The sequence below is a fragment of the Dendrobates tinctorius genome, unplaced genomic scaffold (assembly GCF_039654945.1).
Source record: "Dendrobates tinctorius isolate UK_male_01 unplaced genomic scaffold, ASM3965494v1 ptg000126l, whole genome shotgun sequence".
NCBI classification, from domain to species: domain Eukaryota; kingdom Metazoa; phylum Chordata; class Amphibia; order Anura; family Dendrobatidae; genus Dendrobates; species Dendrobates tinctorius.
Window position 1 is genome coordinate 5,965,526 of NW_027361794.1, and position 23,067 is coordinate 5,988,592.

The 23,067-nt window shown below is 43.9% G+C and overlaps 3 protein-coding genes across 5 annotated transcripts in view; 2 read left to right on the forward strand and 1 right to left on the reverse strand.

The window, feature by feature from the left end:
- LOC141047235 (uncharacterized) overlaps positions 1 to 23,067 on the forward strand; it is a 376,268-nt gene that overhangs the window by 276,770 nt on the left and 76,431 nt on the right. The gene's annotated exons all lie outside the window — the stretch shown is intronic.
- Positions 1 to 23,067, forward strand: part of LOC141047227 (uncharacterized) — a 480,556-nt gene that overhangs the window by 92,735 nt on the left and 364,754 nt on the right. The window lies entirely within an intron of this gene.
- The window catches only part of LOC141047242 (uncharacterized), a 60,909-nt gene that overhangs the window by 6,538 nt on the left and 31,304 nt on the right, over positions 1 to 23,067 (reverse strand). For both annotated transcript variants that reach the window (XM_073542232.1, XM_073542231.1), the window contains exons 2-6: positions 16,171 to 16,317; positions 15,869 to 16,042; positions 15,661 to 15,784; positions 15,480 to 15,577; positions 15,191 to 15,281 (exon numbers count right to left, since the gene is read on the reverse strand). In XM_073542232.1, the coding sequence (XP_073398333.1) occupies positions 15,191 to 15,281; positions 15,480 to 15,577; positions 15,661 to 15,784; positions 15,869 to 16,042; positions 16,171 to 16,317 (634 nt within the window). The remainder of the gene's footprint in view (positions 1 to 15,190; positions 15,282 to 15,479; positions 15,578 to 15,660; positions 15,785 to 15,868; positions 16,043 to 16,170; positions 16,318 to 23,067) is intronic.

Genomic DNA, 23,067 nt, shown 5'->3' on the forward strand with positions numbered 1-23,067 from the left:
TATCCAGCTACACTATCTGACTGATATTAAACCACTTAGCTAACTAGCTAAATTATTGCTGCTAACAGTGCCAGCATCAGGAGCAGCCTTCCTGCGCTGTTACAGTGTCAAAATGGTGCTAAAATAAGATGTCAGCTCTTTATATGGAGAGGGACATGTGACTTCAGCAGACAATGACACAAGCCGTGGTGTCAGGACATTGTGGGTGTTTCCTGCGCCCTGATTGGCTAGCCACAAAGTGCACACATAACGTTAAGGGTCTGTCACACAAAGCAATATCTCTAGCAATATCGCTATAACTTGTGACGTTATAGCGATATTGCTAGCGATATCGCTGTGTGTGATACTTACCTACAACCCGCTCCCCCGCTGGTTATCGCTGATCGCGCGAGATAAGGCTGGACCATTTCTCGTCATCAGCTTCCTGTGGCGCTTCTTGTGGAGAGACAATCGACGAGCGTGGAGCCGGGGGGGGAGGACGCAGGATCGCCTAGTGTGACAGGTAAGTAGCGACCCCCGTCCCCAGCGATGTCGCTGGTGAGATCTGCCTGTGTGGCAGCTCACTAGCGACCACTTAGCGATGCACCAGCGATCCTGACCGCATCTTATCACTGGTCGGGATCGCTGGTGCATCGCTAAGTGTGACAGTACCTTTAGGAAAAAAAAAGTTTACAAGAACGCCGCACCTCAGAGCTCTGCAAACCGCCTCCCTTCAAACACATGCAAAACGCTCATGAAACACCACCATTATCGTTGCAAAAGTGCTGAATATAATTTTGTGGCAGCACAAATATTTTCCTGCACTTACCAAATGTTACCGATTTTTACCAATTTTATAAAATGTGAATGAATGTGCCATATTTGTGCCGAATTTTTGTTTGACGATCGTTTTCCGAACAAATTTGCTCATCACTAGTGGAGACCCCTAGGCAGATCTAAAATTATCCTGTCTGCCCTTAGCGTCCCTATAGAAATTCTGCACCTATTGCAGAGCAGGAACTTAATTCCTCCCTGATCCCAGCGATAGGCCCAACATAGGGAGGAGATGGGGTGAGCACTAGTCAATCCCCATTAAATCTAAAGACAGAGAGGATAGAAATATGGGGTGAAATACTTAGCTTGAGAAGTCCACCGAAATGTCATGCCAGCAATCCTCAAAAGGTCCTCAGGGAAGATACTAACCGACTGCTAGAGCTTCCAACAAGACTGAGGCAAGTATCAGACCAAACACCCACACTATGCTGCACCAGTTGAATGTATTTAAACCTTCAGCACAGGACATCGCTCCATAACAGAAATGCAAAAATAAAGAAGGTTTTTGAGCTAAACACAAAGACCTTCTACAGCCAGATCCAGGATGACTGTGTCACACCTGACACTCGTGACACCTTCCCATCATCACTATGATTGTGGTATTGAGCTTATTCCTAGCGCCAAATTGCCTAAAGCTCGCCTTTACAATTTGTGGGGGCCTGAATGGACCGCCACGAAAGAATATGTTAACAAAAGTTTATGGAAGAGTCAAATCCATCCTTCCCCCTTTCCTATAGCTGCTAGATTTTTATTTGTTAAAAAAAAAAGATGGGGGGGGGGTCGCCGTCCTTGCCATGATTTCCAAGAACTAAACAAGATCACGGTTAAAAATACTTTCTCACTTCCACTCATCCCTGACCTATATAATCAGCTTCTGGGGGCCAGGGTATTTTCTAAACTTGATCTTAGAGGGGCTTACAATTTGGTACGCATCTGAAAGGGTGATGAGTGGAAAACAGCATTTTTAACATCTGAGGGTCTTTTTGAAAACCTTGTCATGCCTTTTGGATTATCTAATGCACCTGCTGTGTTTCAAAATTTAATGAATGATATTTTCTCTTGTGAGAATATAGCCGCTTACTAAAGACTAAAGGACAAGTGGACGCATAGAGGAGTCCACACTTCTACGAGTATGACTTTTTCCAGCATGGAGCACCGGTTGCATCAATATTGTGGTTGGTTTATTAGTTATTTTCTTGCTGTGTTTTAATAGTGATTTGCTTATTCATCAGTTCATCCTCAGAAATAAATATTTCCATTCATTGACAGTAAGCAGAGGAGGATGAGCAGGCTAGATCTTATGTATAGCTAAGGCTAAATGTAAAGCAATCATGCTATTAATCCTCTCTGTATCTCAAGGTCTCACACCATTGTACTCCCACTCCTACACCCATTGTGTGGATGGGGATAATACTCAGGGAAACTGTCACCACAGGGGGTCTCACATAGACCCCCATGTAACGGAATATGCTTTTTTTCTGTTTGCTAAAGAAAATTGTTTAAGGGGGAGGGAGAAAAAGACACATGGGTTGAATCAGGCAGTTGTTGCAGGGACTTCAAAGGGAAAGGATCGAAGATGGGATGGATGGATAAATGATCTATGGAGTTTTGGAGATTGGTTGTTGGCTGGAGGGGTTTCGATGAGCTACAGTTGTGATATCCATCATCTGGAGGAACATAGGCTATGACTACACACTATACCGGCCAGAGATACCAAAAGCTGTGAGCCAACCAAAAGTTGGGAGACAGTGGGTATTGCCTGCTGCTACTGATCTCAGATTGGGAACTTGTGGACTGAGGACATTGTATTTTGGCCATCTATCTGGATTTGTTGTACAACCACGGATGTATGGAATAAAAATAGTTGCATCGCTGACCTGCCTAGGTGATTTTTATAACCCACAACCTCAGATTTTCACATCTGATTTCATTGGAACATATGCTGTGATTTACCTGAATGAAATTCTAAAAATTCTAAATGCAACATGCTGCATTCGGCGCGCACGGACGCACCTTCAAAAGTGCGCAGCGCACGCCAAAATTCTACTAGCGCACGGCCAGCGCCCGATCTGTGCACCCTATGCTAAAGATAGGGTGTGCGGATCGCAAGCGTCCATGTGCGATAGCAGGCGGCGATGACCGAATGGGGCAGGCAGGGAGCCGGCAGGGGGTGGGGCTTAGCTGCGCTGTGCGCTGCGTTGAATAAACGCTAGTGTGAAACTAGCCTAAGGGGTTAAACTTAACCTACCGTCGGTGAAGTTGGGTCAAAAGTTTATTGGTCAATATAAGCTCCTAGAGGTGGTCAATCCTGTGGCATTTAGATTAAAGCTTCCTCTATCCGTTAACATCCCTAACATGTTCCATAAATCCTTATTGAAGGAGTTTGTCCCTTCTGCATTCTCTCCCTCATCCCCACCTCCTCCGGTTTCAGTAGACGTGACCTGGAGTATGAGGTTCAGAGGGTTGTGGATTCTCGGAGGGCCCATAATTTCCTCCAATACCTCATACACTGGAGGTGATACGGATTAGAGGAGAGAACCTGGGTCCCTGCTCGAGATGTGAAGACCGATCGGTTAGGCTGGTTTCACATTAGCGCATCTGTGTGCAGCGCATGATCCGCATACATCTGCATGCGACACACGTACCCATATTTAACATTGTGCATGCAGGGACATGTGTTTGCATTAGTTCGCATGCGCATGAGTACGCATGCGTCATTTTGCAGTGTACGGCGAACGCAACATGTTGCATTTTTTGAGGCGTCAATTATGTGCAGTCATGCGAATGCGGATGAGTGTGTCAAAACAATTCATTACGGTCTATGGGAACGCATTGGTATGCAAGGACATGTGTATGCATGTGTTCGATACACATGCGTACTTCAGAATGAGCAGGTCCAGGAAGTGCTAAAATAAACAATGTTTTTATTTTTGTTAATAAAAATTATTTTTTTTCCACAATCCATGTCTCCCTGTGTTTTCTGTATCGCTTTATTTAAACGTGTGTATTGTTGAATGAAGTATTAACGGGTGTTACAGTCAAGGTGTTTAGTATTACAGTTACAGTGAAGGTGTTAGTATTAAAGTCAGCAAACATTACAAGTACATTTTACTTATTAGCGGCTTAAACCATTTCGTCTTGCCATGCCACACGTCCAATATCCGAAACAAAGTAGGCAGCAAATTTATCCCTCATTCGGGCAACTTCCACTGTAGTCCTCAGAGGGTGATCTTGGTAATCCTGCAATGTGGTATGAACAGGTTACTCAAGTGGTGTCGCTTTTTCACCAGGATGTAATTGTACAGAACAATACACGCTTTCACAACCTCATCAATTGTCTCAATTTTTAGATTAATGGCTGTTCCCAAAATGACCAGCTAGATGCCAGCAAACCAAAGACACACTCCACAGTTATTCATGCCCTTGTCAGTCGATAGTTGTAAATCCTTTTGGTGTGATTCAAGTTCTGACTTGAGTAGTTTTATGAGGTTGGCACACATTTGAAACACCTCATCCCCAACCACAACAAAGGGCATTGGCGGTCCTTCAGTGTTCGGAAGAGGCTGTGGCAAATTGAAATTATTCCCATACAAACGTTGGCCCTTGTCAGAGTTTTTGAAAGTCTGTGAGTAACATAGTTTTGAAGGCTAAAGGAAGACCTTATGTCCATCTAGTTCAGCCTATTTTTATTGCAGCTGTTCTGCATTGTTGATCCTGGCAAAGGTAAAAAACCCACAGAATAGCAGCCAATTTTCTCCATAGGGAAAAAAATTCCTTCCCCTAAGCTGGGTCAACCATCTACCTATAATATTCTGTTATTCGTAACCTTCTATACTGTTACTCACAAGAAAAGCATCCATTCCTTTCTTAAATTCATTCAGTGAGTTGGCCATCACCACTTCCTCAGGAAGAGAATTCCAGAGCCTCACTGCTCTTACCATGAAGAACCCTCTTCTATGCTGGTGCAGAAATTGTCTTTCCTCCAAACGAAGAGAATGCCCCCTTGTTCTTGTCACAGTCCTTGGTACAAATAGTTCATTGGAGAGATCTCTGTATTGCCCTCTGAATACTTGTACATATATATTAAGTCTCCCCTAAGTCTTCTCTTTTCTAGAGTAAATAGACCTAATTTTGATAACCTTTCTGGGTACTGTAGTGAACCAACTCCATTTATCATTTTAGTAGCCCGCCTTTGAACCCTTTCAAGTTCAGTAATGTCTTTCTTGAGCACCGGCGTCCAAAATTGCACACAATACTCCAAGTGTGGTCTGACGAGTGATTTGTACAGAGGGGGAATTATGTTTTCATCTCGTGTTCCCAGACCTCTTCTAATGCATCCCATGACCCTATTTGCTTTGGTGGCAGCTGCCTGACACTGGGCACTCCAATTTAGCTTCTTATTGACTAAGATGCCTAAGTCTTTTTCCATGTCTGATTTCCCCAGCAGTTTCCCATTTAGTAAGTAATTATAGCATGTTTCTCCTTCCCATGTGCATAACCTTACACTTATCTGTGTTAAACCTCATTTGCCATTTTTCAGCCCAATTCTCCAATTTACTCAAATCTGTCTGTAGTTGCAAACTGTCCTCCTTTGTGTTAACTACCTTACATGGTTTTGTATCATCTGCAAATACTGATATCTTACTGTGTAAGCCATCCACTAGATCATTAATAAATAGATTAAATAGTAGGTGGCCCAATACAGAACCCTGTGGTACCCCACTAGTAACCCTGGCCCAATCTGAGTATGCATCATTAATAACCACTCTTTGTTTTCTATCACTAAGCCAGCTACCTACCCATCTACACACATTTTCCCCTAGCCCAAGCTTTCTCATCTTACTTGCCAATCTTTTATGTGGGACAGTGTCAAATGCTTTAGAGAAGTCGAGATAAATGACATCCAATGATTCTCCTTGGTCCATTTGAGAGCTTACATCCTCATAGAAGCTGATCAGGTTAGTTTGACAGGAGCGATCCTTCATAAATCCATGTTGATATGGAGTTAAACATTTATTAACATTGAGATATTCCATAATGGTATCCCTTAGAAACCCTTCAAAAATTTTACCCACAACAGATGTTAAGCTTACCGGCCTATAGTTTCCAGGTTCCCTTTTAAACCCCTTTTTGAATATTGGTACCACATTTGCTTGCCGCCAATCAAAAGGAACAGACCCTGTTTCTATAGAGTCTTTAAACATAAGGAACAGAGGCCTGTATATCACATTACTTAACTCCCTTAATACCCAAGGGTGAATGCCATCAGGGCCTGGTGATTTGTCAATTTTAATCTTACTAAGGCGGTTTCTGCACTTCTTCCAGGGTTAGGCAGGTAATACTTAATGGGGAGTTTACATTATCACTCTGCATTTCCCCTGACAAATCCTTTTCCTGTGTGAACACTGTTGAGAAAATGTATTTAAAACATTTCCTCATCCAAATGAGCCAACGTCCACGGCGACAAATCGACAGTCAGCATCTGCAATCCTCATGAGAAAAATTGAAAAGTATTTTTTGTAATTGAAATACTCAGATCCACTTCCAGCAGGTTTCATAATCCAAATGTGTTTGCTGTCCACAGACCTCAAACAGTTTGGAAAATTACAAATGTCCTGGAATTTTGCAGCATTTTCCAGCCAGAAGCATGGCAGTTGTCTCCAACAATCCCAGAAAGCGTGGACACTCCAATCCAGAATTGAAAATGTAGGAGATGATAAGGTCTCTCTGGTAATCAGGAATCTGCCGAACAGAAAATGGGAAAAAAAAATAAGTACATGGCTTTTATAACAATCATATTAATGACTGGTGTTTCTTTTTTCAAAATTGGGTACCTCCGGGTCACCAACAGACGTTCCTCAGCAGGAATTGCTTGACGTAGCTGTGTGTCCTGCCAGGTGATCGATCCTCAGACACGTAGCAGCAAGTCATCAAAGCTCTGTTCCGACATCCTCGTGTAGTCGAAAAACTTATCAGGGTTTTCACGCAGCTCTGTGTACGAGTGGTGGGCTCCACGGCTCTCTCTAACTTCTAAGATGGGGTGTTGCCAACAGCGACGACGATGTCGTCTCAGTCTTTCTATTCTTCTTTCTTCTTCACAAGCCACAGCAAAGGCAACAGCCAATTTCAATGACAAATCAAGATTAATAATGAAGCTCTCCACAATAAGATCCATCTTGCAGCTGGATACAGGAGCAAAAGACGAGGATTTTATCAGTGCAGTGTGTCTATATATAGAAATCCCATGAGACATGCCTATTGGGTATCTGGTGTCAAGGAAACGCTACTGGAAAAGCATTGGAAATATCGAACACATGCGCATAAACGCAAACGCATGCAAAGACGCATACAAATGCATGCACACGCAGCTTTTTTTGGTGTCATGCGTAAGATGATGCAGGTAAAAAATGCTGTGTAAATGTGCGTGTGCATGCAGATGATGTGCTGTGCACAGAAACGCAAATGTGAACTTAGCCTTAGTCATCTAAAATTTCCTGGAATGCCTGGGGGTCCAGTGGACCCCTTGAAGAGGGGATACTGTCATGGTTCCACCCCTGAGTGTGTCTGGGATGCAGTTATTGATAGGTCAGCCATCCAATCTGGTACAGGGGCGTACTGAAGCTGTCAGTGTGTTGATTGGAAAATCGAGCTGTCAATCTGAGACTGGGACACACTGGCTGTGTTCAAGTGTTCATTATCCCAGGTGATTGCCATGCTACTTAACTGAGCTGTTTCTTGCAGACCTCTGCCAGACTTGCATTCTGCTAGTGAGGTTTGTTCTTTTTTTTTTTTTGTAATTCTTTATTTATGGATTTTTAAAGAAACACTACAAATTATGATTACTGACACTTAAATCATATATGGTAAAAGTCCTTAAGTACCTGTGGGATAGATAAGACATAAAATTTGCAGTGTCGAGTTTACATAAATGAAAATAAGATTTTTAAAGAAACGGAATAACAGCGTAACATTCAGGTCCAACTAACTGGAACAGACTGGCGACATGTCGAATTATGCGTAATATGAATGAAATTGGTTTTCTACCTAGAGAATAGAAAAAATTCAAGGCTGAAAAGCTTCTATGTTTTTTGGCTCAATGGAGCTCGATCACCGTAAACCTCCAAGACATTGCAGAAAAAAAAATCAGAACCTGGAATCTAGTTCCTGCCATTCCATTTAATCCAGGGATCCCAAAATCTTCAGAAATCGGTCGTGGGAAAAGGTTTCCCAGCTGGAGAGTTCCTCTAGTCGAAAGATCTCTCTGACTTTCACTAACCTGTTCCTGTGTGTTGGTGGAGATTTTTGCTTCTATCTTAAAGCTATTAAGTGTTTTGCGGCACCCAGCAACAAGGGTTGAAGATCATGTTTTTTAGGTTTGAAATTGGTGGAGGGGAGAGATAACAGTACCTCAGAGGCAACAAGATCCAAATGCAACACACCCAAGGCCTTCAAGACATCATTGATATCCCGCCAGAACTTTAAGATTTTCTGGCAGGTCCAAAAAATGTGAGTAATAGTACCTCTCGATTTTTCACATCTCCAACACATTGGAGAATCAGATAGGCCTAAATGAAAGAGCCTCTCTGGGGTGTAATACAACCTTGATAAAATTTTGTATGTCGATTCCTGTAACAGGATGCATCTCGAGAAGCCATGGGAGTTAGAACAAATCGATTGTTTCTCTTTTGGTGACAGAGTAATGTTAAGTTCTCGCTCCCAGGAATAGAGAAATAATGGGGTGTAGTTGTTTTTAGATTGAAGGAGATTATCATATATTTTAGAGGTCAGTCTTGAAATAGGTGGTTTTAATTTCATCAGTAAGTCTAACCAGTGCCAATTAGGGGAGGGAGTGGTTACTTTTCTGATTTGTTTCATATAGTGGGAGACATGGATCTGTTGAAGGAAATTATTTGGGTGCTTTTTGGCTTCTTGAGGCCAGAAGTTTTTACAGAGAATCTTGTTATTCAAAAGGTGGGAGATTGGTTTATTTGGTAGAGATTCCCATAAGTCATAGGGATCCATAAAATCTGGGTTGTAAATATATGGGATTATCCTTACTGGCATTTTATCAAGAAAATGGCAATCTGGCGTGAAGTTTGGGACCAACAACCGCTTGGTCAAAATGGACGTCAGAAGAATGTCATCAAAATTAATTTTTGAGGTGGGGTAATTTGTCCATATTTGTTTTTTTGCATCTGTACCCAATAATTGCAAGTCGATGTGAGTTTGGGAATCCTGATCTATCAGATGGATTAGTTTTATCCATCTGGTCAAGTGTATGGCTCGATAATAAGACACCAAATCTGGTAAACCCAACCCCCCCCCGCCCTTCTCGGTAAGATCAAAGTCCTAAAAGGGAGCTGAGCTTTTTTGGACTTCCAGACAAATCTGGCTATAATATGATTTAGCGATTTGAAGAAAGATTTCGGTAGGGATATTGGGACCATATTCATCACATAGAAAATTTTAGGTAAAACATATGATGTAATTATGTTGACTCTACCCATCCAGGAATTAAATGGAAGGTCATAGGAACTATGGAGGTTTTTGATTTTCCCCAGTAATTTCACCCCCTTATGTTGGAAAAGGGAATGTGGATCTTCCGTAATGAAAACCCCTAGATATTTAATTTTTTCCTTAGGCCACTTGAAGGGGGTAGTCCTTTTAAGTACAGAAATAACCTCTGTCTCAGTTGAAATATTGAGGGCCTCAGATTTATCCAGGTTTATCTTAAAGTTAGAGAGATCTCCAAATAAAGAGAAGATTTCAAGAAGCTTTGGGAAGGCGGTACCTGGGTTCGAAAGTATCAACAATAGATCATCTGCGAAGGCTACTGCCTTCACTTCAATTCGATTAATCCTGATACCTTTAATGTCTTTGTCTTGTCGGATGGCCTGAATCAACGTCTCCATAACCAGGACAAATAAGGAGGGGGAGAGAGGGCAACCCTGCCTGGTACCGTTCCTAATTTTGAAAGAGTTCGATAGAATTCCGTTCACCCTGACCCTGGCTGTCGGGTAAGTGTATGGCGAAAATATAGTTTCAATAAATGATGGTGGAAAGGCAAATTTTTACAGAACACAGTTCATATATTGCCAGCCAACCCGGTCAAAGGCCTTCTCAGCATCAGTAGAAAGGACCGTGAGGGCCTATGTTTTGCATATGAGATAGTCTGCAGAACTCTTGTAGCGTTGTCTTTGCCCTCTCTTCCACATATAAACCCGGCCTGGTCAGGGTGCACTAGATCTGCCAACACCAAATTAATTCTGGAGGCCAGAATTTTGGCCCACAACTTAATATCCGTATTAAGAAGTGATATAGGACGGTAATTACTGTACTGCGTTCCGTCTCTCCCCTCCTTGGGTATAACTGTGATCTATGCTTCTAGTGATTCTGGTGGGGGGCTGCACCTTTTAAAAAAAAGTTGAAAACTTCTACTAAACGAGGGATTAGCGTGTCTGCGAATTTTTTATAATATATTATTGGGAAGCCATTGCGGCCTGGGGTTTTTCCATTGGGAATTTTCGCCACTGTGTCCTTAACCTCTTGTGCTGTAACTTCTTGCGTAAGTAACGATTGCCCCAGGGGGGAAATCTTAGGTAACGAAAGCTGGGCTAGGAAATTATGGATGTTCCCTGTAGCTACAATAGGATCTTTCACGGACTCTGGTGGGGCCAAGTTATATAAAGAATTGTAATAATTCCGAAAAGCGTCCGCTATTTCGTCTCACTTATTCACCCTTGCCCCACCACCCGTATCCACCTGCTTAATAAAGTGTTTCTCCTTTTGTTTCTTTAGTAGTCGGGACATAAGTTTGCTCCCTTTGTTCCCATGCATGTAAACCTTTTGTTTACATCAGGCAAATATTTTAGCTGAGGTTAAGTTGAGAAGATCTTTGAGTTTGCAGTGCAGGGTGGACAACTCTGTTAGGTCACGGTCGGCCCCCCTTTTTTGTGAATCCTTTCCAGAGTGCTAATTTGGTGCAGGAGAGAAGAAATTTCTCTTTCTCGTTTAACATGAGTCCCTAATGCAATCAGCTCTCCCCTGAGGACCGCTTTATGTGTTTCCCAAATTATGGGGTTAGTTTCTCCATCTAGAGTGTTCTCCCTGAAGAATCTAGCAATATGAAAGTTTAGTTGGAGCAGATGCTCTGGTTTTCCTAAAAGCGACTCATTCAGTCGCCAGGTTGTAGCAGGCCGGGATAACGAAGCAATTCGTAACTTCATGAAAATCTGTGCATGGTCCGAGAGTGTTATGGAGCCTATAGAGGTGTCTAGGATCAGTGAGATTGCTGAGGTTTGAATCAGCATGTAATCTAATCTGTGGTAAGAATTGTGTGGCTTTGAATAAAAGGAGTAATCCTTTGTGGTAGGATGAGCAATTCTCCCTGGATCGATCAGGCCAAGTGTATTTAATTTATTCAGGACTCTCCTTTCATTTTTTGCAATTGAGGATTTACCGTTAGATGCATCTAGGTTCGGGTGTAAGGTTAGGTTAAAATCACCCCCCAGGACCAAGAGGCCCTCCTTGAACAATGCAAGTGTGTCCAAAGCCCCAGACAGCCATCTCGCCTGTCCAGTATTTGGAGCATAGAGATTCCCAAAAGTAATTAGTGTGTTTGCTAGGCGTCCCTTTACAAATACATATCTTCCCTCTGCATCAGTAAGACAGTCCTTCAAAGTGAAGGGCAGTCCCTTCTTAAATGCAATATTAACCCCTTTTGAGGACGAATGAGATCAACTGTTAAAGCAAATTGGATATGGGGAGAAGGAAGTGTTTGGTACTCTGCCTGCTTTGAAATGTGTCTCTTGTAGGAACAATACCCGAGCATGATTCTTCCTTAACAGAGAGAGAATCTGGCTACGTTTTGCTAGAACATTAATAACCTTCACGTTAAAGGAGGCCACGGTGATCGAGTCTCCCAAAGCCTGTTCAGCTCTTGACATAGATAATATAAAAGTCTGTCACCATCATTAAGCACCTGTGGAAATATAACATAAAAATCAACACAAAACTATTAACAAAAACTTTCTCATCTTCAGCCCCCCCGGGGGGGGGGGGGGTAGTAGGAACCCTATTTTGAAGACGAGACATAACGGGCCCAAACAGTGACTTAGAATAATTGTGAAAGATCAGAGTATACTGGAGAAATATCCTACAACCAGTACAATTTTGCATAACTGTAGAAAAACTATACAGTTGACAAGAAAAATTTGACCACCAAAACTCAGGTAATCCCCGAGTCCCTTCATGGAGAGTAGACCAAAGAGTTCTTTGGCATTTCAAATTAAGCTATGTTTGGAGGAGGTCTTCTTAGCCTTTGGAGAAGCTGTTCTCTTTCTGACAGACCAGTCCACTGGTCTAGTGATTTTTGGGATTCTTGCGAGTTTCAGAGCCTCCGCTCCCAGGTCCAGGGGTAACCAGGAGGGAACTGATATAGGATCCATTTGTAGGGTTTCCCATGAGTTCTCCAAGTCCTCTGGAGTCCGGATGGTGACCTGACAACCCTCTTTAGTGATCCCTACACCAAACGGAAACAGCCATTTGAATCTTAGGCCCTTGGCCACTAATGCATCCATCAGAGGTTTCAGCACTCTCCTCTTGGCCAGTGTAGAAGGGAAAATGTCTTGGAAAATTTGGATGGTGGTATCTCCATATATAAGGGGGGAGTGCTCCCTGGCTCCCCTCAGAATTGCCGCAGTGTCGAGGTAACTGAGGAGTCCACAGATTATATCCCTCGGAGGCTCAGAGGACTTAGGTTTCGGTCTCAGAGCTCTATGGATCCTTTCAATAAATTATGTTGTTTACTCGGTCTTGTCCCAGAATAGCCGAGATCTCCTTGGAGACTTTGTTTAGAGACTAGGGAGCAAAAGACTCCGGAATCCCTCTCAGTCTTATATTTTTCCTTCTGCTCCTGTTCTCCTGATCCTCTATTGCAAGGAAGGCAGCGTTGAGCTGTTTTTGATGAGCGAGCAGATGATCGCCTAATGAGTTAGAAGCTTCAATCAGTTCAGTCTGGGAGCTTTCTAGTGCCTCCACTCTGTGGCCTATGTGTTTCATGTCAGATCTTAGGCCTGCGATCTCCCTGGTCAAGGGTTTCATACTAGTAGCCAAAAGTTTCTTCATAAAATTTCGTGAAATGGGTGCCTGGTCACCCCTGTTCGATTCACCCTCCGACTCAGACTCATCTGGGCTTATGTCTGAAATTTCTGGTAGTTTAGTAGAGTCCATGTTAGAGTCCTGTAAGTTGTCTGAAGGCCACATTGACCTTTTTTTTGGTTAAGAATTTCTCTAAATCTCCCCCGGGTGTGTGTTTCAGATTCTTCCCAGTATTTCTTGGTAAACTTTTCGCCCGTATATTTTTTGAGCGAACCATTATGAATGCAAATGAATACGGGCAATCTCTTTTCCCTGTTTGGGCATTCCAGTATAATTAAGCAATCATTTCTAAGAAGTCAGCATAGTTCAATAGTGGCCAGCAGGTGAAGCTCCACAATCAGAAGTGTGTTCAATGTTTAAAAAGAGAAAGTGGTGGCTCTATTTTTATGTCCATCGGACAGAGGATCCATCTGGATTTTGCTAGATCAGTTCAATTCAGCCCACTAGGGGCTCAGCATACTGTATTTATTGCTGTAGTGCCTGTGTTATCTCAAGCCTGCCTTTTAGCCTGTGCTTCTAATAAAACGGGCTCCAGGTGTGTCACAGAGCTTTCCGACTCACAGCGTGCCTGGGGCAGCCTGGAGCTGTTATGGTGTTAATATGCGGAGGATCAGAGTAGTGCTTTTATATTTAAGACGTTAAGTTGGAAGTGGATTAAAAGACAGCTGCTGGTGCAGGCCGACAGGCGGCGAGCGTTTCCTGCAGGTCCCGGGGCGTACCACGAGGCCTTCCCCTCCACCCCGTCCGTCACACCGATACGCCTCAGGAAGCCTCCCCCGGGTCCGTCCACGAGGACGACCGCTGCAACTCCGCTGATCACAAATCTCGCTGCAATGTCGGTAAGTGAGGGTGCGGGAAAGTAGGTAATGGAGGGTGGCGGGAGCCCCGCTGACCAGGCCCTAGGCCTCACTTCGGCCTTAAATCTCTTCAGTGCCCCGGGCGTCCGCAGCGTGTCCGGATTACGACTCACCAATATGCCGTCCAGGTGGGGGGTAGAAGTCTCTCTCTGTAAACTCCCTCTGGCCTCCGGCAGTCCTTTTGTGTGAGGGTAAGCTGTCCTCCAGGTGGCAAGATGGCGGACGGGAAGCACCTCTGCTAGGCATCAGCTATCTACCTCCGCGCCGTGCCCAAGAGGATCAAGGCACTCCTCTAAATTTGATCTTTCTGATCTTAATCCTCTGTCAGGGGACCGTTTGTGATTCAGATGGGCCACCAGGATTGGGATAAATGGCAGATTCTCTCTCTCTGCAAGCAGAGCCCAGAGGAGACACATCTTGCTCCCTAGGCTGCTGGCCACGCCCCCCCCGGTTTGTTCTCTTTTTGCCTTGAGTTCTGTATTCTTGATTTTTCGTTACCTGACCATGGACCTCATTCTGACCATCCATCTGTTTAACACCTTCTGCTCTGATACTTTTACAATTTGTTTTTACTTTTTTTTTTAAATGTTTACTTTGTCCCACAGTGGGACTTTCACTTTTTAATTCTGATCTCTTGTAAAGCAGGAGCTTTGCTATGCCTTACAAACTGTCAGCACTGCACTGACAGAGAAATTTTCTACACCATCAGCGATCAGAAAGCAGAGGGGGCCCGCTCCCTTTACTTGCCTGCTAAATACTACCATTGATTTCTCCATGACATACAGTATTCATACATCCGAGGATGGTAAGTACCAGGCGACCTGGACATTGTGATAGTCAAAGGTCGTAAAGGGGCCTTCACTGCACATGCTGTTGATCATAATAGCGACGTTTGCTCATAAAGACTGGACCTGGTCTTGTATGGACCATATGAGCACATTCAGCAGCACAGAAGGGAGAGAAGGTAGATTCATCCAATAAGGTATCAGGGATCTAGGAAGCCAACAGCATCATTACCCTCCGATTTCTCTTACAGGCCCATTATAAAATATTTTTCTTCAAATGATTTTCTAACTTGTCAGCACATTCTACGTAGGATGTCATTTGGCTTTATAGTTTACAGATCTGGGCAGGTAAGCGTCAGGTGGTAGGTGGATCATTTAGGTTTTAAGTTCTATAGAAAAGGGCCTTCCATGCCCAAAGTCATTTGAACAGTATTTGGTGGAAGTTAATGTTGTGGTCTTGCAGCAAAATGGTGATAACAATAATGGAATATGGCTGGACTACACCATCGACAAACAACCACAGTTGGTGACTGAGAAAAATCTGTGACTTTTCTGTATTTAATGGTTAGTACTCACCTGGGTAGTCATATGTAGGAATCTCCTCTTTACAACGCTCATCACCCCTCACATATGTCTCTGTGGTATTAATATGGGTCAGATCTTCACCCTGAAACAAATATTGTAAAAGTCACAGACAGATGGAGAAGTCACATCTATGATCAGCTCCAATCCTGCCATCTCCACCGTTCTCATTACACAAGTATAAAACATATAATACTGGTGGATAAAACAAGATTGAGCACAAGACCTTCACAGCCGTCTACACATCATAGGGGAGATCTCATGACATCTTCTCTCCATCTACCTGATGATCCTGAGGAACACTGGGATCTTCTTGTTTACAGTCCTGTGGAAGAAGAGGACGGGGACATCTCTCTGGTGTTGTCCTCTTACTGGATAGATCTGGAGGAAACACATACAGGGACTGAATTCATTCTTTACATACAGATAATAATAGGCCGTGTGTATTTAGTCCTGTCTATTACCTGGTGATGTGAGGGGCTGGGGAACCTCCAGCATGACGTCCTTGTACAGATCTTTGTGTCCTTCTAAATACTCCCACTCCACCATGGAGAAATAGACAGCGACATCCTGACACCTTATAGGAACCTGACACATACAATGATACCGTCATCCCCCCCGATCCCTTCATAGTGTTACTGTATAATGTCCCAGCATTCCCAGCAGTGTCACCTCTCCAGTCAGCAGCTCAGTCATCTTGTAGGTGAGCTTTAGAATCTTCTGGTCATTGATGTCCTCATGTATTAAGGGGAGAGGAGGAAACCCTGTGATTGGACTCAGAGGTCTACCCTCAGACACAGGGTCCTGATAGCGATCACTAGAGGTCTTCTTCACTACTGTGTAATCCTGTTATGTAAAAACACATTGATAAATCTCACTACAGACATTTCCAGAGTCCTCACCTCTCCAGTTCTGTCCATCTGCTATTCCCATAAGTAAGAATGATGTAATGTGACGTCATCAGAATCTCTCACCTCTCCAGTAAGCCGGCAGAGGATCTCTAGGGTGAGGTGTAATATCCTCTCCGCCATCTTGTCTCTGTCCATATCCATCCTTGATGGGTAAATCAGGAAAATTCGCTTATATAGATGTTCACTGAGAGGATCCGATATTGTAGAGACCTGAATGAGAAGAAGATGAAACGATGTAACATCATAAAATCGTGTGAAATAATACAATTACTGGAGATAATAAGGGAAACATATGAGGAGATTTATTATTTTACAGTATTTAGTTTCCATCTTTACATCTACTAATAAAACCTATATATTTAGGCCACAGACAACAAGCAGTTTCTTCCTCGGAGTCGGCAGCTGAATTCGTTTCTCATAGACTCATCTTCCATAACGCTAATTCTCGTCTCATTTCCCGACACTGGAATCGGCATTAGCAATACTGCAGGAGATATTCATTACACGTGACAGGAGGAATAACTACTTCATGGTGAGGACGACATCTTCATCTTCTACTACGGCTCTAGAAACATATTTGTCCAGAGTCCGTCACTGACTCCATCCCCACCAGCCGTCTATATGAAGGTTTCCCATCTTTCTCTCACTGTAATCTTCTATCACGTTAGATCTCAGGTCTGATTCACACACAGAAGTCTGAGGGATTTGTAACGGGGTCTACCAAGCTGGAGTACCTCTTTCAGTACCACCCCGTGTTTTCGGAGGTCCGCTCTGCGTTGGCTGGAGTCTGAATGAATGACGCTGGCTGGAATCCCTGAGTTACATGGGCGCATATAAAAGATCACTGCTTCTCCATGTATTTCCAGTCTGACAACACTTTACTCATAGGACACAATATATCACACAGATACAGAGGGCCGGCCAATAGAAAAGAGGCAGGCCAGACATACATTACAAAAGCCGCAGGTGGCCGGAGCCTGCCGATGTTTACTGTGGAAATTACAAAGGTGGGGGGAGGGCGGACAAAAGGCGAATCCTGATGCATTAGGGACATGCATCTCACATAGAACCTATTATCCATACATATAACTGCACAACATATTCTGGGTGCTAAGTGGTTCTGTAACACGTAACAGGATTTATAAAAGCTTGTTTGTAAGAACAAGACAGAAATTATCTGATGTCAATGTCTCCATATACAGTTTTTTTTCCCTCTGGATATTATGTTTTTAGGGGGCATTTTCCTATCCATAGACTTTCATATATTACATGAAAAACACACACAAAAATATGTTAAAATGTTACAAAATAAAATTGAGGATGACGGTACTGTGGGAACATTATACTGTTGGGGGATGATGGTACTGTGCGAACATTATACTGTGTGTGGGGGATGGTGCTACAGTGTTAACATTATGCTGTGTTGGGGGATGGCGGTACAGAGGTCACTCTGAAACAGGTTGCGGGATGCAGAGCAAGGGTTCACAGCTTTAATTAACACTGAGATACTAAACGCAGATAGGTAAACAGTTAAATGGGGGAACAAACAGTTCAATTTGCAAAGTATATGCAGCGTTAAGGAACAATGAATCAGGTAACGGCAGTTCTTGTAATTCACTTAGCGTGGCAGTGGTTTCTTAGATGATGAATTCTGCTGGGAAAGCGCGGTGCTTATCCTAGAAAGTCCTGTAGGCAACAAAGATCCGTCTTCTGGTGGCAGCGGTCGGTCTCCGGTATCTTCCGCTGAGCCTAGTCCACAAGTTGATGTGGCAGAGACAATTAAGGCCACAACGCTGTCCGGGTCCCACGTGGACCAGCAAGTATAAACTGGCAAATGAGGGTGCAAGTGTCTGTCCCATACCTGGTCTCTCGTGTGGCACGTGCGTGGTACTCATGGACACAGAACGTACAGCGTCTTGCTCTCTGCTAGTCACCGGGCACACTGCACCTCTCTCACTCAATTCCCCGCTGTTGGCGGCGGGAACCAACAGATGCTGGTCTGCACAATGCCGGTGCCCGCGAGATGGGGGCACTCCTCTCTTTGGTTACTGCAGAAGAAGCGGCACCTCTCAGTGCAGCGGTCCCACTACAGACGGCAGGACCCAACCAATGCAGCCTGTCGTGGCGCCAGTACTCTGGGGGAAACAGAGTGCGCTGTTCACCTGTGCACTGCCACAGGTTGGCGCCAAACTCCCTGCTGCTGTGCGCCCTTTTCTTTTTGTGTCACCCCAAATTCCTAGGTCAGGAGGTTGGTCCGGCTTCTCATTTTTTCTCGCAGGCAACAGGCGATGCACCATCAACAGTTCCAGACCCGGCAAATAGGCACCCACAGCCCAGTCTTCCCCCTTACAACTCTATGGACGTATGATGATTGTTTCTTTTTCTTTGTTGTTTCTTGTGTTATTTATTATCTTTATGTCACGTATGTGTATTGGTTCTGACATTTGGGATTCTGGTGTCATGTGACAATCACTATATAAGGAACACCCAAGGGATATGACGCTGGCTTAAAAAGGCGTTCAACCCTGGAACATTGCAAAAGGTGCGTTTTCACACTTTAACTCCCTTTCCATGATGTCTCCATGAAACGCTGCTGGTGCCGACAGCTGATGGATCTCATGTTTTCTGACTGGATCTTCTCCTGGATTGTTTAATACGACTTACAGTCCAGAAAGCAGAAGGTCCATCAGGTATTCACCACACATTAAGGGGGTTTTACACTAAGCGATATCGCTAGCAATATCGCTAAAACGTCACTGGTTTTGTGACGTTATAGCGATATTGCTAGTGATATCGCTATGTGTGATACTTACCAGCGACCGGCTCCCCCGCTGCTCATCGCTGATCGCGCGAGAATGTCCGGCTCCATTTCTCGTCGTCTGCTTCCTGCTGGGCTTCCTGCTGTGACGTCCAGCGACGCGTGGAGGCGGGCGGGAGGACGCAGGATCGCTGTGTGTGAAAGGTGAGTATCGTGCGCTGCGTCGCTGCTGCATCGCTGTGAGATCTTTCTGTATGAAAGCTCACTAGCGATCATTTAGCGATGCACCAGCGATCCTGACCGGGTCGGATCGCTGGTTGGATCGCTGGTGCATCGCTAAATGTAAAAGGGCCTTTACTGCAAATTCTCTGAAGTGTTATCAATTGTATCCACTAGTGATGAGCAAGCACTAAATTGCTCGTTATTCAAATCAAGTAGATTGGACACTCAGACTCGAATACAATGGAAGTCAATGGGTAAGAATTTTACCAGAAGGCCCTAACAGGAGGGTTGGGGGAAAGGAAAATCCCTGAAATGGATGGACTCAGTGCTGGAATGGGAACAGCATGGTGAAGACGCCTGGATGCATATCAGACTCCAAGGTCGCTGAGGAGTACTAAATAAATAAATACATTTTAAAAAATGATGTGGGGTCTCTTCCCATTTTGATAACTACGTAACAAAGCTGACATCAGACCTCAAAAAATTACCCAGGCAAAATTCCATAATTGGTACATCTAATGTGATGCACCAATTTTGAGGCTTCTATGGGCTGGTATTTTTAGGTGGGGAAGGTGCCAATATCCATTGACCTTCCCATGCTGATAATATCAGCCCCAGGTGTCTACTTTACCTTGGCTGGCTATCAAAATTAGTGGGGACCCCACGTCAGTTTTTAATCTAATTATTTAATAGGTTTAAAAAAGTTAACCACTTCCCAACATGTGCTGCATATATACTGCTTTGCGGCAGCTGCGTTCCCACAAAGCAAAGTATATATTCGGCACTGCTAGTTCGAAGCGGTGACCAGGCTAAGATGGGACAGCAGACCATCCCTGCACATTGCCCAGGGACTCTGTATCCCAACCCCCACATCGGCAATGTGTCAATAAAGTTGAAAAACAAAACAGAAACATGTGACAAGCTGTGATCGGTGCCTCCTGGTGCTGCATCCTCCTGTGTCACATTCTCCTGTGATCGGACTGCTGTGCTGTGTGACTTATCGGTGATCACAGCAGCAGCAACTCTCCCATCCCTGTCCCAGTTACCACCATCCCTGTTCCCGTCCCCTCATCCCCCCTCCTCTTCAAATTGAATTTTTAGCGCACTTTCTTGCGCTTTTTTCACGTGCACGGCATCCTGCGCTGAGCATTCGTGCTCTTCCCATGTCCACAATGCTCTGATCAGTATCATTACTGATCAGAGACTGCCCCAAGGGACTTTAAGTTATTTAGCGGACGTCGCAGTGTAAGCTACTTCAGAATGTTTTTTTTTTAGAAAAAAATAATAGTAGTTGGTACAGTGTTTCATAGGTAGCGTGTTAGTGTAGAGGATATCGCAGTGTTTGGTGACGTTCAATTTTGTTTCAGAGAAAATATAAATTGTACAAAGTAGTTTATAGGTAGCGCAGTAGTACGTTAGTGTTGCGGGCATCACAGTGTTTGGTGACTTTCAATTTTGTCTTAGAGAGAAAAACATTGTACAGAGCAGCTGTGTAGGTAGGGAGGTAGAGTCTTTCTTTTGCATAAAAAAAAAAATTTGTTACTGCCAGGTAATTTCTAGTACATTAGGGGAGTGTACATCACATTGTTAGTGATGTCCAGCTTTCTTTTGTAAAAAAAAAGAATTATTTGCATTTGGTACATTTTTAGGTAGTGCCTAAGTGCAGCGTTCGTTGCATTGTTGGGGATATCCATTTTTCTTTTGCACAGAACAAGAGTTGTTTGCATCGAGTAAATTTTTAGGTAGTGCATTAGGGGAGCACACGTTGTATTGTTGGGGATGTCAGTTTTTCTTTTGCCAAAAAATAGAATAGTTAGTGCTGGGTAAATTTATAGGGAGGGCATTAGTGTAGTGAACATTTCTAATTTTTCCTTTTATACAAACTTTTTTTTACATCTATTTTTTCTTTTCAATTTTTTCTTATAAGTGTTTCTTCTACTTTATTTTCTCTCTACTTTTTAGAATAAATAGTACCCCATACACGTTTAAAGCAACACTTACACACACACATCCCTGGGATTGTGAAAAATAAAATAAAAATGGCCCATTCGTCAAGACACTATCCACCAGAGGAGGCATACACTTTCCTTGCTTCCGACACGGATTCATGGACCCCTGTAAATGCAGCAGAGATGATGACATTTTGGGGAATTGTGCTGCATATGAGCATAGTCAGAAAACAAGAGCTTTGGCAATACTGGAGTACAGTAACCGCAGGACGAGACCCCAGAAGGGGGTTGGAGGAAGGCGGGCATGACACTGGCAGGGAGGAAGTGATGGGGAAGAGAAAGGGGGAAAGGAAGGGGGAAGTGACAAGGACAGAAGAGGGGTCAGGGACAACAAAAGGACGCAGGGAGGCAGGACCCCTTTCTCTTTGACCAGGATGCTGGACAGCCATCCAAAAATGTTTTGCATTATAGTGAATGCTTAGTGTCCTCACCGAGGTAATCCAAACTTTGAACAGCTATATAAAATTCGGCCAGTGGATGAACACTTCAGCAGAAAATTTGCTGCTATGTACAACCCCCAAAGGCACATCACTGTAGTGTAGATGAATCTCTGATTCATTTCAAAGGGAGGCTAAAATCTTACAATACCTACCCGGTAAGAGGGCGAGGTAAGGAATTAAACCGTACAAACTGTGCGAGAGGTCCTCAGGGTACACCCACAGATTTAGGGTCTACGAAGGTAGGGACAACCCTGTCCTGGGGGTGAGTGGGAAAATTGTGTGGGAATTGCTGCACCCACTGCTGGAAGGGTTATCACCTGTACATTGATAACTTTTACACCAGCATCCTGCTCTTCAAGACCCTCTCTGTCAGAGAGGCCTCCCTAAGCAGCTAGTAAGGCAAGTCCTGAGAAAAGGCAAAAGCAGAGCCCAAAGCAGTGACATGCTGGTGCTCAAGTATAAAGGACAAAAGGGATGTCTGTTATGAGTTCATTTTCCCCTTCACCATTGAGGTCTGATGAACTCCCTCTTCTGGTGAAGGAAGGTAGTGAGGCTGATTACCAAGCACCTGAGCTGGGAGAGGATGACTGGGCGACGGGGATCTCTGACTGGATATAAGGCAGCCGACGCCCTTCTGCCTCGCTGGTGATTTCTCTGTGGAATTCTAGGAGACCAGTCTGATTCCTGCTCCTCAAAAGCTAAGTTTTCTGCTTTGCCTTTTTGCATTTGTGTTTTGGTTTTAGTTTGCCTTGCTTTTCTGGATTCTGCCATTCCCTGCTGGGGTGAGCTGAATTCCTTTTTTGTCGGTTTGCTCTGTCTTCAGAAAATACCTGAGTACTGACATAGTCTTTTTGAAGCCTAGCGTCTTCAGGGCCTTTTTCCCTGTCAGTCTGTTGGCTCTTATTTTGATAGGGTTTTTCGCGGATTGCAGACAGCAGCTTTCCTATCCTATCTAGTTAGCTTGGCCCCATCATTTGCTCAGTCTATCTTTCTATCTGTGTTAGTGTTTTTTCTTCTTGCTTCACCGTCATTATATGTTGGGGGCTGCCTATTGCTTTGGGGTCTGCTCTGGGGCAGTTTAGATTTCCCTTTCTGTCTTTAGGCTAGGCAGTTCTCCGGCTGTGATCGAGGGGTCTAGGGCATCGTAGGAACCCCCCACGGCTACTGCTAGTTGTTGTTGATAGGTTCAAGGGTCTGCAATCCGATAGCTGCCAACTTCTCTGGTTTTCTGGACTTGGCTAGCATTTCTGTTTTTGCCTCCTACGGTGACTCATTCATAACTGAATCACCAGCCATACCGCAGATCCTAGGGTACTCAATAGCAGGAAAGAATTAAAAAAAAAAAAAAGTGTGTATATTTTTTTCCTCTATATCTCTGAGGCCGTAGGGGGAATTTTTTTTTTCTCTCAATGGAGATAAAGCAATTGTCTGATCATGTGGAGCAGCTCGCTGCGGAAGTTGCGGGGAATTTCCGCCTACCTTGCTCATTCACATGCTGCTGAACCAAAGATCCCTACTCCTGATGTGTTTT